This window comes from Panthera leo, chromosome A1 (assembly GCF_018350215.1).
Source record: "Panthera leo isolate Ple1 chromosome A1, P.leo_Ple1_pat1.1, whole genome shotgun sequence".
Taxonomy (NCBI): Eukaryota; Metazoa; Chordata; class Mammalia; order Carnivora; family Felidae; genus Panthera; species Panthera leo.
The window spans coordinates 19,614,063-19,630,878 of NC_056679.1; the positions used below are offsets into that span (position 1 = coordinate 19,614,063).

The following is a 16,816-nucleotide window of genomic DNA, read 5'->3' on the forward strand; positions in this document are numbered from 1 at the left end:
TTTATCCGGAAGCCTTTTCCCCCTCTCTATATATCATTTTATATGTAAATATCAGTTGCAATTTCCCATCTCACTCAAGCCCTAGGCTTTCTCTTCCATCCCTAAGTGAATGTTCATACAAAAGCTTCAAGCTATTAGAAGTTCTATTTTTCTCCCCAAGACAGCTGCATGTCAGGTACAGTATACTATCACTTTGAGTTTTAGTTCTTTTCTTTGCTTCTGGTACGTGGGACTTTCCCTCTTGTTTCTCTCACGGGCTTAGCATTACATTAAAAAAAGATTTAATGACAACTGGGATTTCAAAATATCTTGATAAGCTGAGATGATGGACTAAATAAAATGAGATGATGAATAACAGAATGTGAAGTCCAGCATTTAGGCTAAAAACAAAACAAAACTACTCCCTCCCCCCCCCCAAAAAAAAGCAATAGCTTCACAAGTACAGGCGATGTAGCCTAGTAACAACAAAAGTGAGAACCATTAAAGAATTTGAGCTGCTCCACAAAAGCCCACAGTGTAAAGTGACTATCAGAAAGTTCACCCTTTATAGTAGAACAGGACCGGGACAGCAAGGAAATACCATTTTGTGGTTATCACATTACATGTATGTATTGGTTATCTGTATGTATTGTGTAACAAATTACACCAAAACTTAGTGGGTTAACACAGTAGACATTTCTTATCTCGGAGTTTCTGTGGATCAGAAATCTTGGTGCAGCCTAGCTTGGTACTACCTCTGCTAAAACATGTCTCACAGGATAACATCAAGGTATGGGATGGGGCTACAGTCTCATCTGAAAGACTGACAGAGGGAGGACCTGCTTCCAAGCTCTCTCATATAAGTGTCTACAGGATTCAGTTCCTCACAGGCTGCTGAACTAACTGAAGGCTTCAGTTCCTTACCAGCTGTTGATGTGGCCTCCCTTAGTTCCTTACCACATAGACTTCTCCACAAAGTAGCTCACAAGATGGCAACTGGCTTCCACGAGAACCAGCAAGAGCAGGAGAAGGCAAGCAAGAAGGACTAGTCTCTTTGTCACCTAATATTAGAAGTGATATCTATCATTTGCCATATTTCAGGTCCAGTCTACGCTCAAGGGGAGTCTATGCTCAAGGGCATGAATACCAGGAGACAAGGATCATTAGGAACCATCTTAAAGGCTGCCTACCACAATGTGTCACATTTTAAATGGTCCCAAAGGTACAATATGATATCCCAAGACAACTGTGACCAAGAGAACTAAAAAACTTTTTTCAAGAACAAAAATTCAGGCCATGTAAAGGAGAATGCAAAATGTTTAGGCTAAAAAAGAGAAGGGATAAAAGGAGGAGAGGAGGGGACCAGGGTACGCTTGTAGGCAGGTACTATACATGTCTTATTCACTATTAAAATCCTCAGTTACTGGAACACATTAGGTATTCAGTGAATACTTGGTAAGTGCTATGTGAAAAAAAATTAAAGACTAAATCCATAGGGAAATGAATTTTGGCTCAAAATCTAGAAATAAGGAACTTAACGCTTAGAATTTTATAAAATCAGGACAGGTTGCTAGGTATGTCTCTGGAGGTATCAAAAGAGAGGCTGGATGATCATGCAGGATGAATGAAGTCAAGAAGTGTGGATAAAATAACCTCTAAGTGTTAAAAGATCCACCTCTAATGTTCTGATCCCATGACACTATTGGTCTGGATAAATAAATCATTACTGAAAATGGCTCCTGATCCATATTCTGGCCATAGCCTATGGTATACTGCCAATGTTGAAGACACGATAAAACCATAATTCCTTCCCCTTAGACAACATGAACCCTCTAAGCCTTTAAAAATATTTAGCCAAAAAAGAAATGAGTCCCATGTGAAACAGCTCACTCCTGACACTGGCCCCACTCTCCATGCTGCTGCACTGCTTTGCAGCAGTGTGGTGTAGTAGAGACAAAGGACAAAGGCTGGGGGTTCTGGAATCACAATGACCTGGTCTGGCTCTGCACTTTACCAGCTATAGGACCATAGGCCAAGTCATTCAAGTCATTCAACTTCATTAGGCCTCTCTTTCTCTTTCTTTCTTTCTTTCTTTCTTTCTTTCTTTCTTTCTTTCTTTCTTTCTTTCTTTCTTTCTTCCTTTCCTTCTTTCTTAATATGAAATTTATTGTCAGATTGGTTTCCATACAACACCCAGTGCTCATCCCAACAGGTGCCCTCCTCAATGCCCATCACCCACTTTCCCCTCCCTCCCACCCCCCATCAACCCTCAGTTTATTCTCAGTGTTTTAAAGAGTCTCTTATGGTTTGCCCCCCTCCCTCTCTAACTTTTTTTTTCCCCTTCCCCTCCCCCATGGTCTTCTGTTAAGTTTCTCAGGATCCACATAAGAGTGAAAACATATGGTATCTGTCTTTCTCTGTATGACTTATTTCACTTAGCATAACACTCTCCAGTTCCATCCACATTGCTACAAAAGGCCGTATTTCATTCTTTCTCTTGCCACGTAGAATTCCATTGTGTATATAAACCACAATTTCTTTATCCATTCATCAGCTGATGGACATTTAGGGTCTTTCTATAATTTGGTTATTGTTGCAAGTGCTGCTATAAACATTGGGGTACAAGTGCCCCTATGCATCAGCACTCCTGTATCCCTTGGGTAAATTCCTAGCAGTGCTATTGCTGGGTCATAGGGTAGATCTATTTTTAATTTTTTGAGGAACCTAAAGACTAGGACAATATTCACCTCAAAGGATTGCTTTGTTTTGTTCCCCATGAATATTGTAAAGTGAAGCCATCAAGAAACATTTCAAAGTCTAGGTAAAAACACCACTCTCTCATTCCTACCTTGATAGTTTTTCACAGGAGTCATCTTGTTATAATCTTCTGATAAAATAAATTCCTGTAAAAGAGAATAAAAATATCAAGCAAAAAGAAATTCTTTAAGGGAATAATTATGTTTCGATAAAACTAGATGGTATAAAGAAACATAAGCACAGAATTACATCTAACATTAGTATTTTGCCAATCAACTCAGCATTTTTGTATGCCTTTAAAAGTAGCAATCATAATTATGATCCAATGTAGTTATAACTGTTATCTTTTAATGCTGAAGTTCATTTTTTTTTCTTTTTTTTTTTACTTATGTATGAGAAGAAAACTGGATCAAGTTCAGAGTCTTGACACTAGTCAATTTTGAAGATTACCCTGATTCCAAGTACTTTTTTCTCAATAGTGCCACAGCTGAAGATCTGCAGGGCTCTGGCCAGTGAGCAAAGAGATGCCAATCTTGTACTAGAGAGACAAATCGGGTATTTTAAAGATTCTGTTTCTAATATCAGTAACTTATTTTTCCTCACAACAAGCTTCTCAAGGCTGCATCTGATTCATGCCCATATCCCTATGGTACATGGCACAGTGTCTTGGTGCATTAAGAAATCAATAAATATCCATCAAACAGATACGTGAAAGGCATCTCCCCAATCTGATGAGATTAATCTGGAGATCAATTTACTCAAAAATAGTTTCTATACAACACACTGAATACACTCTTTGTGAGGACACCTAAAACACAAGTGGGTGAGTGTGTGTGTGTGTGTGTGTGTGTGTGTACACTTCACCTAAGCATCTACATATACAATGACCTATATGTAGAAACTAATCAAGTGTTTATAAGCCTCAGCCAGGTTTTGAGTCTTTCAAATGCAAATACCCATATACTCTTAAAGAGTAAGTTGTCAAACATAAGGAAAGCTGCAAAGAATAATAAATTGATGCCTTCGTCTGAGCTTAGAAACAGAACAATGAATCTGTTCAAAACATTTGGAGGATTCCAGAATCTTCTCTTGATGACTTAAAGAAAGGTGTGTGGGCGGACAGATGTATAAACTCCTTAATTGCTATCTGGGTATTTACTGAGTTGATACAGTGTAACTTTTTAGAAGAAAATATTATTTTATTGTCTTTGTGAGAGATGCCACAAAGGTAAGCATGAGGTGACAGATATGACAGAATACAGGACGTATCAAAATTCCTTTGTGTGTTCACTTTTCTACCCTATCCCTCCTTAAGAAGTTTAGCTACAAAATGGATTTTCTTCACCATGATTTTCTAAGTAAAAACATTATTCAACTTGTCACTTTTTAATTCCTATCAGTTATTCCTTCAAGAAGTAGCACTCTACTCATTTCTCATTTCTGAAGAGTCAGACTCACAATGGAAGAGAGGAGGCTAAGTAGTAAAGTCATTCTCCCGTGAGAGGCTAACGGTGGGGGTAAGGAAGGTGGGTACACGTCTACACAGCAATTCTTAACCGCCCTCCATCACAACCAAGAGTAGCTTGCTCCTGAGCCTCCCGCTTTAGAGGGCCCCAAGTTTCCTCACACACACACTAAATAGATTTATTAAAGACCATCATGATCTAGGCAAGTGTTTACTAAGTTCATAGAGCTCATGTGTTACTTTGATTATACTGAAATGGTTCTCCGGTTTGAGCCAAAGGTAACTCCATTCCTTTCGCAACAAGGCACGATATAAAATGAAACCCACTTGATGCAGATCTGTATTTAGAATCAACATATTAGAATTAGCTTACACAACACAATTACCAGTTCACTTAAATTTTTTTTTTTTACAATTTTTACAATTGCCAGTAAACTTAATTTTTTGTTCATTTGTTTTTCTTATGAAAATAGCAACACACAATCGTGGAGAAAATTGGCGAGATTTTGTCAGCCTTCTTTCATTCTTTTTTTTTTTTTTTTTTGATCAAAGAAACAGCCTATTTTATTTTTTTAATGTTTATTTTTGAGAGAGAGAGAAAGAGTGTGAGTGCAGGAGGGGCAGAGAGAGAGGGAGACACAGAATCTGAACCAGGCTCCAGGCTCTGAGCTGTCAGCACAGAGCCTGACACGGGGCTCGAACCCACCAACTGTGAGATCATGACCTAAGCCAAAGTTGGACGCCTAACTGACTGAGCCGCCCAGGAGCCCCGAGAGAGAATCTTAAACAGGCTCCATGTTCAGCATGGAGCCCTACATGGGGCTCCATCCTACAACTCTGGGATCATGATTTGGACCAAAATCAAGAATTGGAGGCTCAACTGACAGCCACCCAGACACCCCGTCAAATTGACTTTTTAAAAGATTTTATCTATTAACACTCACTAACAATATAATATGCAAGTATGGCTGTGGCTTAGATTATTTTCTTAGGTTTGCCCAACCAGAGCTCAGTAGATCAACAATGTACACATTTAAAAAAATGTTTTATCCATCCTTCTATTTTCCCCTCTTTACATTCAACTGACCACATATCTATCATCCTAATTTTTTTCTCAGATCCTTACTTTTTTCAGAGCGTTTGTAAATTCATAGCAAAATTGAGAGGAAGGTACGGACATTTCTCACATACTCCCTGCTCCCCTCCAAATAATCTCCCCCATTAACATCCCACACCAGAGTGGTACATTTATGATAACTGATGAATCTATATTGACACATCATTATCACCACCCAAAGTCCACAGTGAACCTTGCCGTAGGGTTCACTCCTAGTATTGTAAATCCTGTGATCTTTGATAAATGTATACTGACATGTGTCCACTATTTTAGTGTCATGCTGAGTTATTTCCACTGCCCTAAAAATCCCCGGTGCTCTGCCTATTCATCTTTTCTCTTCCCACCCAATCCCTGGCATCACTGATCTTTTCACGGTCTCCAAAGATTCATCCTTTCCAGACTGTCATACACTTTGAATCATACAGTATGCAGCCTTTTCAAATTGGTTTCTTTTACTGAGCAGCATGCACTTAAGTTTCCTCCATGTGTTTTTATGGCCTGATAGCTCATTTCTTTCTAGCCCTGAATAATCTTCCATTGACTGGCTGTACCACAGTTTATTTATCCTTTCATGTACAGAAGGACATGTTGGTTGCCTCTAAATTTTGTTAATCATCGATAAAGCTGCTATATACATCTGTGTGCAGGTTTTTGTGTGGACGTAAGTCTTCCATCCCTTTGGATAAATAGTAAGGATTGCTGGGCTGTATGGTAAGAGTGTGTTTAGTTTTAGAAGAACGACCAAACTGTTTTCCCAAGAGGCTGTACCATTGTGCATTTCCATTAGCGATGCAGGAGAGCTCCTGCTGTTCCACATCGTTGGAATCATTTGGTGCTATCAGAGCTCTGGATTGTGGCCGCTCCAACAGCTGTGGTGGTATCTAATTTTAATTTGCCTTTCTCTGATGACACAGGAAGTGGAGCATCTTTCATATGCCTTGCCATCTGTAGATCTTCTTTGCTGAGGTGTCCATTAAGGTCTTTGGCTCATTGTTCATCTCTTATTGTTGAGTTTTAGTTCTTCATATATTTTGGATAACTCCTTTTATCAAATATATCTTCTGCAAATATTTTCTCCCATTCTGTGGCTTGTCTTTTTATTCCCTTGGCAGTGTGTTTTGCAGCGAAGAAATGTTTCATTTTAATGAAGCATAGTTTATCAATTCTTGCTTTCATGGATCATACCTAAGGCATAATACCTGAAAAGTCATCACCAGGGGCGCCTGGGTGGCTCAGTCAGTTGAGTGTCTGACTTCAACTCAGGTCATGATCTCACAGCTCGTGGGTTAGAGCCTCGCATCAGGCTCTGTACTGACAGCTCAGAGGCTGGAGCCTGCTTCAGATTCTGTGTCTCCATCTCTCTCTGCCCATGCCTGCTCACATTCTGTCTGTCTCTCTCAAAAATAAATAAACATTAAAAAAAAAAAAAAAGTCATCACCAAACTCAAAGTCTTCTGAACTTTCTCCTATGTTACCTTCCAGGAGTTTTACGGTTTTGCATTTTGCATTTAGGGTCTGTGATCTATTCTGAGTTAGTTTTTGTAAAGGGTATAAGGTCTGTGTCTCTATCTGTTTTTCACACGTGGATATCCAGTTGTTCCAGCAAGATTTGTTGAAAAGACTATACTTTTTTTCTCCATTGTATTGCCTTTGCTCCTCAGTTGACTTTATTTATGAGGGTCTATTTCTGAGATCTTTATTCTGCTCCACTGACCTATTTGTCTGCCCTTCCACCCACACTGACTATCTTGATTACTATAGCTGTACAGTAAGTCTTAAAGATAGGCAGTGTCAATCCCCCAACTTTGTTCTTCTCCAATATCGTGCTGGCTATTCTGGGTCTTTTTCCTCTCCATATAAACTTTAGAATCCGTTTGTCGATATCTATAAAATAACTTGTTGGGATTTTGGTTGGCACTGCACTGAATGGATGGATCAAGTTGGGAAGAACTGACATCTTGACAATATTGAGTCTTCCTATCTGCAAACATGGATCTCCCTCCATTTATTTCAGTTTTTTAAAAATTTTACTCATCAGAGTTTTGTGGTTCACCCCATATAGACCTTGTACATATTTTGTTAGATGTATACCAAAGTATTTCATTTTGGGGGGCGCTAATGCAAATGGTACTGTTTTTAATTTCAAATTCCATTCCAAGACCCTCATTGTTCATTACCGGCATACAATAAACAAATGACCTTCATATATTAACTTTGCATCCTGCAGCTTTAATATAATTGTTTATTAGTTCCAGGAGGTTTTTTGGTCAATTTTTTTGTCAACATTTCTTAGATTTTTCTACATAGGCAATCACGCCATCTACAAAGAGTTTTATTTTTTTTCTTCCCAATCAGTATATCTTTTATTTTCTTTTTCTTATCTTACTGCATCAGCTAGAACTTCCAGTACAACATTGAAAAAGAATGGTGAGGGGGTCATCCTTGCCTTAAACCTGATTTTAGTGGGAAAGCTTCTGATTTCTCCCCATACCTAATTGTTTTTAATGTTCACTGTAACAGATCAAACAACTCTGTTATGTATAAGTAAAAAGTCAGCAATTATCTCCACCTTCTATCTCATCCCTTTAAGGAAACCAGAGTTAATAGTCTGGTATCTCCTTTTACATCTTTCTTTCTCTTTTACCTTTATGTCAACACATGTAAATACATATACATATAGGGCTTTTTGTTTGTTTTATTGCACAAACATAGGGTCACACAATAGACATTACTTTACAATTTGCTGTTTTCGTTTATAATACATCAGAGCTATCTTTCCAGGGCAAAACACATGGTTCTAATTTATTCTTTCTGGTGGCTGTCTAGTACTCCAAAACATGAATACGCCATACTTTATTCATGTACTCCCTGTTAAATGGACATTCTATTTGTCTTCTATATATTACTATTGTAACAATACAGCAAGAAATGCCTTTGCATGTATAAACATATGAATTAATGTACATGTTGAAAAGATTGCTGGCTCAAAGATTATAAACACTTAATATATTTTTTTAATTTTTTTAACGTTTATTTATTTTTGAGAGAGACAGAGACAGAATCCAAGTGGGCTGGAGCAGAAAGAGAGGGAGACACAGAATCTGAAGCAGGATCCAGGCTCCGAGCTGTCAGCACAGAGCCTGACACGGGGCTCGAACTCACAAGCTGTGAGATCATGACCTGAGCTGAAGTCGGACGCTCAACCGACTGAGCCATGCAGGCGCCCCATAAACATTTAATAATTTAATAAACTCTGCCAGATCTCACTTTCCGGAAGTATGCAGCATTTCAGTTCCCTGCCATCTGACCCTCATACGATAGCCTATTTCCCCATACGTAATCAGCAGTGGATATTACTCATCTTTTCCATTTTTTGCCAAATTGATGTCCAAAAAAATATAACTCACTATGGTTTAATATGCATTGTCCTAACTGCTTATGAGCTAGAGTACTTTTTATATGTTTATTTGCCATATTCATTTCTTGTTCTGTGAATTTCCTCCTTAAATCCTACCACAGCTTAGTTTCTTAAAAAGGAGGACGTGAGGCAAAACTTAAGAGCTACTGCTTTATTTGCAGGTGCAATATCAGCAGCGTGAGTGAAGGAAAAGCAAAGAGAAGCAGAGAAAGTTAGGTGGTCCGTCACCAAGCTGGCCCACGTTTCATGAAGAGGCCCAGTTGGTCCTCTAGCATACAGGGAGTCTCTGGCAGAGTTTAAACATCAGGCTTATATGCTGGAGGAATCTGTTGGAGGAAGGGATGGAGAGGGAATTTATCTGCCAGCTCTCTTCTCCCCTGCTTTAAATTTTGATCATAACTTAGCTTCCCCTCCTTTTCTGGAATATTACACTATCTAGCCTTTTTAAGAGCCACTGGGGAAGACAGATGTAAGTGCTGTGCTTCATACAACTCAGAAAGCTGCTGAGGAAACAGACAGCTATTTTCCTTAGGTTTTCATTTAAAGACAGCAAAGCACAGTGGTTAGGTTAAGAGCTTGGGTATTGGAGGCAAACTGTCTGGTTTGAATCCTGGCTAAAACACGTACTAGTTATATGATCTTGGACAAGCCGCTCAGGACCTCTTTAACAGTAATAAGGAGAGTCATAAGACTGTAGTGAGGATTTGGTTAATATTTATAAAGCATTTAAAGCAGTGCCCGGCATATAGTAAGTACTCTATGAGAGTTAGATAAAATAAATAAATGCTACCTTTGTGAAATGAATTAAGGAGTCTTCCCTTAAAAAACAAAACCAAAAAACTTCTGGGGTACCTGGGTGGCTCAGTAGGTTAAGCATCCGACTTTGGCTCAAGTCATGATCTTACGGTTTGTGGGTTCGAGCCCCGTGTGAGTCTCTGTGCTGACAGCTCAGAGTCTGAATGAAGCCTGTCTCCCTTCCTCTCTGCCCCTCTCCTGCTCACACACTCTCTCTCTCAAAAATAAATAAACAGTAAAAAAATTAAAAAAACTTCTGGAATATATTGAATAACTTAATAGAAGAACTAGAGAGAATTTTGCTATAAAATACTGAATGTCTGGTTCTTTTTTTTAATAGCAGCTCTTTAATAACTTTCCTATTTTCTCGTACAGTTATGGGTCTCATAAGCTTTCTTATCTCTCTTCGGGTCAAATTTATTAATTTATATTTTATTAAAAAATCATCCACTTCCTTGAAGAGTTCAAATATATTACCATGGAACTAATATAACATTGTCCTCTGATGCTTTTTTAACCCTCTTTCATAGAAAAGCAGTTCTACTACAAACGTTAGTTTGTTTCAACACGACTGGTAAATTAGGGAAACAATTTGAGCATAGCTCAAATTTCATGTCACTTTTGCAAAATTTTGTCCAGAAACACTAGATGAGCCCAAAAAACTGAACCAAGCTATGTATGAATACATAAAACAGAGACACACAGATCTCCAACATCTACCTGCTACTTCAGTGTACCAACCCTTGAGAGCCACATCTATCTACATCTGGTGTTAAAACTTGGCCTTCTGACTTCAGATAACCTCCGCCTACCACTTCAAATAAGTCACAAGCTGCAATCCTTCCGAGGCACACTTCCACAAAACTTCAGGGCTTTTTCAAGATAAAGTACCACAGTTATCGTAATGTTTATGTATTCCCTCATTTAGCACGTCTAAAACTATGCTACATTTTTACGAGTGTCCCATCTTTATTTTTTATGTATCACTAAGTTGTGTTTTTTTTCTTTTTAAACAATGTTTTTGAGTATTGTGTTCCTAAATTCATTTTCCCTAAGACTTTTATGGCTTTTATTGCAATTCTATACAGTACAGTGATTTTTAAAAACGCACATTGCATTATGGCAGAACTAAGTGGCCATATATATATATATACACAAAATGTTACATCTCTTTCTTCATGCTCCAAATTATATATACTTTTTATTTCTTGTTTTCTTTAATGAGATGTGCCAAGAAATTTATCTATTTTATCAGTACTTTCTAAAACCCAGCTTTTGGGGTGCTTGGGTGGCTCAGTCAGTTGGGCGTCCGACTTCAGCTCAGGTCATGATCTCGCAGTTGGTGGGTTTGAGCCCCACATTGGGCTCTGTTCTGACAGCTCAGAGCCTGGAGCCTGCTTCAAATTCTGTGTCTCCTCCTCTCTCTGCCCCTCCCATACTCATGCTCTGTCTCTGTCTCTCAATAATAAATAAATGTTAAAAAATTGTTTAAATAAAATAAAAATAAAAATAAAACCCAGCTTTTGGCTTCATTTACTATCCTTTTGTTTTCTCCATCTTTAATTTCAGGACTCATTTTTAGAATTCTCTCTTCCAACCTTCTTTTGGTTTATTTTATCACTTTTGGATAACTTAAGTTAAATGCTTAGGTTCACATGTGTAAATTTTTATTTTAAAGTAATAATATTTTAAGGTAAAATTCTCTAATGCAGATTTGACTGTATTCCATAAGTTTATATATAAAGTGGTTCTCATTTAAAGCAATTTTTGCATTTTATGTATTTCAGGAATATATTGTTTATATGTTTACTTCCTCTTTAAATGAATAAATTACTTAGAAAAAATGCTTACTTAATAAGCAGTTATATTTATGGCTATCTTTTTGTTGCTACTTTCTAGCTTTATTGGTTTATATTCAGAAAACATAGTATCTTTACTTTTCAGAATTTACTAAGATTTTCCTTTTCATCAAGATATTCTGTAAATGTTCTGTAGATATAAGAAAAAATGCAACTTTTTTCCAATGTTTTTTTTTTTTTTTTTTTTTTTTTTTCCTGGGGGGTGGGGGGCAGAGGGACAGAGAGAGAAGGAGACAGAATCTGAAGCAGACTCCAGGGTCTGAGCTGGTAGCACAGAGCCTGATGCAGGGCTTGAATCCACAAACAGTGAGATCATGAGCCGAAGTCAGGTGCCTAACCAACTGAGCCACCCAGGCATCCTAGAAAAAAATGCAGCTTATCCAAAGTTCTAGATCTACTTGTATACCTATTCAATGAAATGATGATAGTTTTCTTTTTATTTATTTATTTATTTATTTAATTTTTTTTTTTTAACCTTTATTTATTTTTGAGACAGAGAGAGACAGAGCATGAATGGGGGAGAGGCAGAGAGAGAGGGAGACACAGAATCGGAAGCAGGCTCCAGGCTCTGAGCCACCAGCCCAGAGCCCGACGCAGGGCTCGAACTCACGGACCGCGAGATCGTGACCTGAGCTGAAGTCGGACGCTCAACCGACTGAGCCACCCAGGCGCCCCGATGATAGTTTTCAAATATTCTATAGTTTCATTTTTTTTTTGCCTACTTGAATTTCACATTCAGAAATAGATGTATTAAAGAAATGTACTTTTTATTTTTAGAAATGTGCTTCATTTTAAATGTTTATTATTCTGATTATAAAAGTAATATGATACAGATAAAATTTTTAAATGGAATACTATCAGGAAGGAAAATTAAGTCTATAGTTCTGTCGAACAGTGCTAATTACTGTTAATATTTTGATGATTTTGCTTTTCCATCTTTTCTCTTATATACATAACAACACATTAAATTGGAACAGTATACCACTGATGCTGTTTTATAGCTCTCCTTTTTAACATTATCACATGAACATCAAATATTTTTTGAAAATACATGTTTAATGGCTACTTAATATTCCAATGGAAGGCTACATATAAGATGTTATCTAATTAATCCCTATTACATTTCTAAGACACCAATGTTTTTATTATAAACCATCCAAAGAAACCATCCAAAGAAAATAAGCATAAAAAAAGATTGTTTATAATGCTGTTTATAATAATAAATAATCTTTTTTTATGCTTATTTTCTTTGGATGATTTTCTAGAAACAGAGTTACTGATATAAAAGTACAGATACTTCTCAAGCTCTATTACATATGATCAATACTTTTTCTAAATAGTTAATGCCTGTTTATGTCCCCTCTATCAATGCACAAGACAGCCTATTTTATTCAATGCTGGCTGACATGTATATAATAAAGTCAATGTTATGTAGGTAAAAATAAATTTTAAAAAATTTCACAGATTAAAATGTCTATTAGCCCTTAGTATTTCCTTTTATGACTTTTCTGCTATTTATAGAATTTTAGTGCTTTTCTTATCTATTTGTATATGCTTCTCATTGATTGAAGATATTATCCTTCTGGTCATATTTTAAGCAACAATTTATTATTTTCATTGAAATTGCATCTATCTTTTTTTTACACCAAGAAATTTTGAATTTTATGCAAGTGTTATATTTGCCTTTGTGACTTGCATTGTTTTACGCTTACACATTCTTCCTGATAGAGACTGTTTATAAATGTCTACTCTATTTACTTCTAGTTTTTTGCTTTTCTTTTTTTAAGGCTTTACTTTGCACATCAAAGCTTCTTGTAAGACATGAGAAAAGGATTAAAATCGATCTTTTTCTTAAAAGCAAGCCATTTATTTAATAACTTCTCCCATCCATGACTAACTTGTGATGTCTTCTTTCCCATATTCAATGTTCTTACATATAATTGGGTCCATTTGGGAGTTATCTAACGCTGTTCTGTTGACCTCCTATTGTCTTCTTGGGTCAAAATGAAAATGATTTAATTACTGCAGATATAAAATCTGTGTTAACATAGAGGCTATGTGTCTCCTAATTTCTCTTCTTAAAAAGAAATGTAGCTCAATGATCATTAGAATAATCTTTTTATATAACAAGAAAGATCACATTAAGAATTCTGATTGGAATTGCAATAAACCTTCTAAACTCAGGAAGAGAAGAACTGACCTTTAAAAGCCTTTTTTAATGTACATTAGCAAATTTTTATAATTTTCTTTCACTAAATTTCCTATTTCTTTTTGAGATCACTTTTAAGAGTTCTGTTGTTAACTTCTGTGAATGGGATTGTTTCCCATTACTTGGTAGACTCTGAGTGAAAAAAGACAGATTCATAGGTGGTGGTTTTGGATTAACACTGAAAAATAGTGATATCACAGTTCTTGAAGACACACTGTGGATCCACTAAAATTCTTGATTTGTGGTAGTTATAGTGAGGCGATCAATATAGGATAGAGTACTTGGTTAAATGGGACGTTTAGCACAGTCATAACTCCAAAGGCAGAGTGAAGCACCATTCTACTCCTAAGTTTTAGAAGGAAAGGAAAAAAGGCATGTTTCAGGTCAAATTAAGGAAAGAGGAAAAAAATGGCAAGACTGGTTAAGTTCCAATGTTATGGGATGTTGCTAACGGCCAGTGCTTTGGGCTGAGGATGGAGCAAAGAGTAACAACGGAGTAATGCTATTAAGCTTCTTTGTGCATTTGTGAACTTCTTTCTACTCCTCCTTATCTCCTTGAATCCCTATGAAAACCAGGTCTTCCATAATGAATCAATCAGAAGGTAGTATTACTTTATTTGGGCAACATCATACTGCAAAGAAAAGTTGCCAGCATGCCCTGTCATTAAAGAATGTACACGAAGGCTCATGCTTGTGTATACACATGCCATTCTCAACCCTCTTGTGACATGTTTCACAAGAATGGTGATTACTTTCTATTGGCTTACAAAAATGTATCTGTCAAGTAGATACCATGGCTCTTGTTTGGTTACAGAGGTCATCTCACCTGAGTCAAGTCATTACTCAGCTCTTTGTCAGTCTAAATTAGAGGTCAACAGACGGTACTTTATCATTCATTTCACTAAAATGAAACGTGTGGGTTTTCTAGTCATCCTTAGACTCCTACATATCACAAGTTCCCAGGGATGCCCTGGATTCTCCTGTGAAATGCAGGCAGTGACGGAACAGCAGACTATAATCCATGGTGCTGTGAGGCAGCTTTCGGTTCCACCCAAGGTACCAGGCATGACAGGGGCACAGTAAGGCCCACGTGCTGGAAGAAACTAAAGCATCTACATCCCCTGCAGTGATACCCAAACTTCACATACATTTCAAGGCGGCGGCCCCCACCCTGGGCCAAGTACATCTCCTAACCAGTTTCCTACCTACCTCCCTGCCTCCCTTCTTCCCTCCCTCACTCCTTTCCTTCCTTCCTTCCTTCTCTCTTCCCCCCCCCCAAAGTAATGTTCAACCACTGCAAAATATAAGAACTTTTTAGCAATCAATAATAATTAGGCTAGAAGGCAATGAGCTTGGCTCCTCTGCTATTCCCACAGCTGCCCTAACCCTTCAGCACGAGTTTACAGTAAAGGAGTGCTACACAGCTTCAAAGCGTGGCCTACCTGCTCACCTATGAAGTGTTAAGGTGCAATGAAATAGATTCTAAAAAATTCTACTCATAGAACCATGGTACCTTATACATAGCTGATATATATATTACATATATATATATATAATATATATATATATATATAAAATATATATATATAAATATATAAAATATTTTAGTTTCTTGCTAATTGAAAGTTTGCCAATGATTCATTTCTTAATATACAGCATTACTTTAGGGAACAGAAATATATTCTAAAATTAGATTATTAGCTACTGATTCCTTGTTTTGCCTGTTGTGTATCAGAGCATATAAACTGATTCAATGCTTGATAAATCTAATTTTTATAAAGAAAACTGAATCACAGTCTCTGTATAGGTTTTCCTCTCAGAAAAAATACATCTCAAACCAACCAGCGAGGTCATACAAAAAATAAACAGGAACTCTTAATTCAGCCCAAATGTGGTAAGAATAAAAGAAGAAATCATGTCATCTCCTTAACTATCCAGTAAAAGTATCACAAAGTAGACAGCTTTGAGGTACTCATGTGTGTGTCTATGCAAAACCATTACTGAAGAGAGGAGGTAAAGAGCTTCATGAACAGAGATACAACATTCCTGGTTGGGAGCACAGGTGTCTTCTTTCTGCGTTTGCCTCCACAAAAGAGACTGATTTGGGAATACAATCTGGGGCAGCCGCCGTGGAAGACAGTATGAAGGTTCCTCAAAAACTTAAAATTAGAACTACCCTATGATCCAGTAATTGCACTACTGGATATTTACCCAAAGAATACAAAAACACTAATTTGAAAGGATATATGCACCTCTGTGTTTATTGCGGCATTGTTTACAATAGACAAATTATGGAAGCAGTCCTCCACCAATAGATAAATGGATACAGAGATGGTACACACACACACACACACACACACACACACACACACACAGGAATACTATTCAACCACGAAAAAAAATGAAATCTGACCATTTGAAACAATATGGATGGATCTAGAGGGTATATAACAAGAAACAAAACAAAGGGGGGAAAAAAGACAAACCAAAATACAGACGTCTAACTACAGAGAACAAACAGATGGTTATCAGAGAGGAGGTGGGTGGGGGGGATGGGTGAAATAGGTGATAGGGATTAAAAGTACACTTATCTTGATGAACACGAATATAAGGAATTGCTGAATCGCTATTTGTACACCTGAAACTAACGCAACACAATATGTTAACTACACTAGAACTAAAAGAAAAGAGGTGCACCCAAGTGGCTCAGTTGGTTAAGCATCTGACTTCAGCTCAGGTCATGATCTCACGGTTTGTGAGTTCAAGCCCTACATCAGGTTCTCTGCTCTCATCACAGAGCCCGCTTCAGATTCTCTGTCCTCCTCTCTGCCCCTCCCCCCACTCCTCCCCAGGAACATGTGCACTCTCCCTCTCCCTAAAATAAATAAACATTTAAAAAAATTAATAAAAAAAAGAAACAGAAGGTAAAAAAGATATCTAGTCTGCCATACTGCTGGCAATGAAGTTTATAAAACCCAAAAAGCAAGTTGCTCACAAATTTTAGTAACTTCTGAAGATTAAATACTAAACATGGGAAAAAAAGAGAAAGTGACTTAAAGCTGAAACCTTCCTGGAAGGCCCAATATTGGTAAACTTCTCATTTTATATTTCCATATAAAATCTATTTCTGCATCTGCTTTAGAAATGTTCAGGATATTGTCAAATATATTACTTAGGAGTCTCAATTATCAATTTACATGAAGGTGACTGATTTTTT

The 16,816-nt window shown here is 37.2% G+C and overlaps 1 protein-coding gene across 7 annotated transcripts in view; it reads right to left on the reverse strand.

Annotated features, from left to right (window-relative positions):
• The window catches only part of WDFY2 (WD repeat and FYVE domain containing 2), a 178,886-nt gene that overhangs the window by 55,315 nt on the left and 106,755 nt on the right, over nucleotides 1-16,816 (reverse strand). For all 7 annotated transcript variants that reach the window (XM_042908923.1, XM_042908724.1, XM_042908787.1 and 4 more), the window contains one exon: nucleotides 2,828-2,882. In XM_042908923.1, the coding sequence (XP_042764857.1) occupies nucleotides 2,828-2,882 (55 nt within the window). The remainder of the gene's footprint in view (nucleotides 1-2,827; nucleotides 2,883-16,816) is intronic.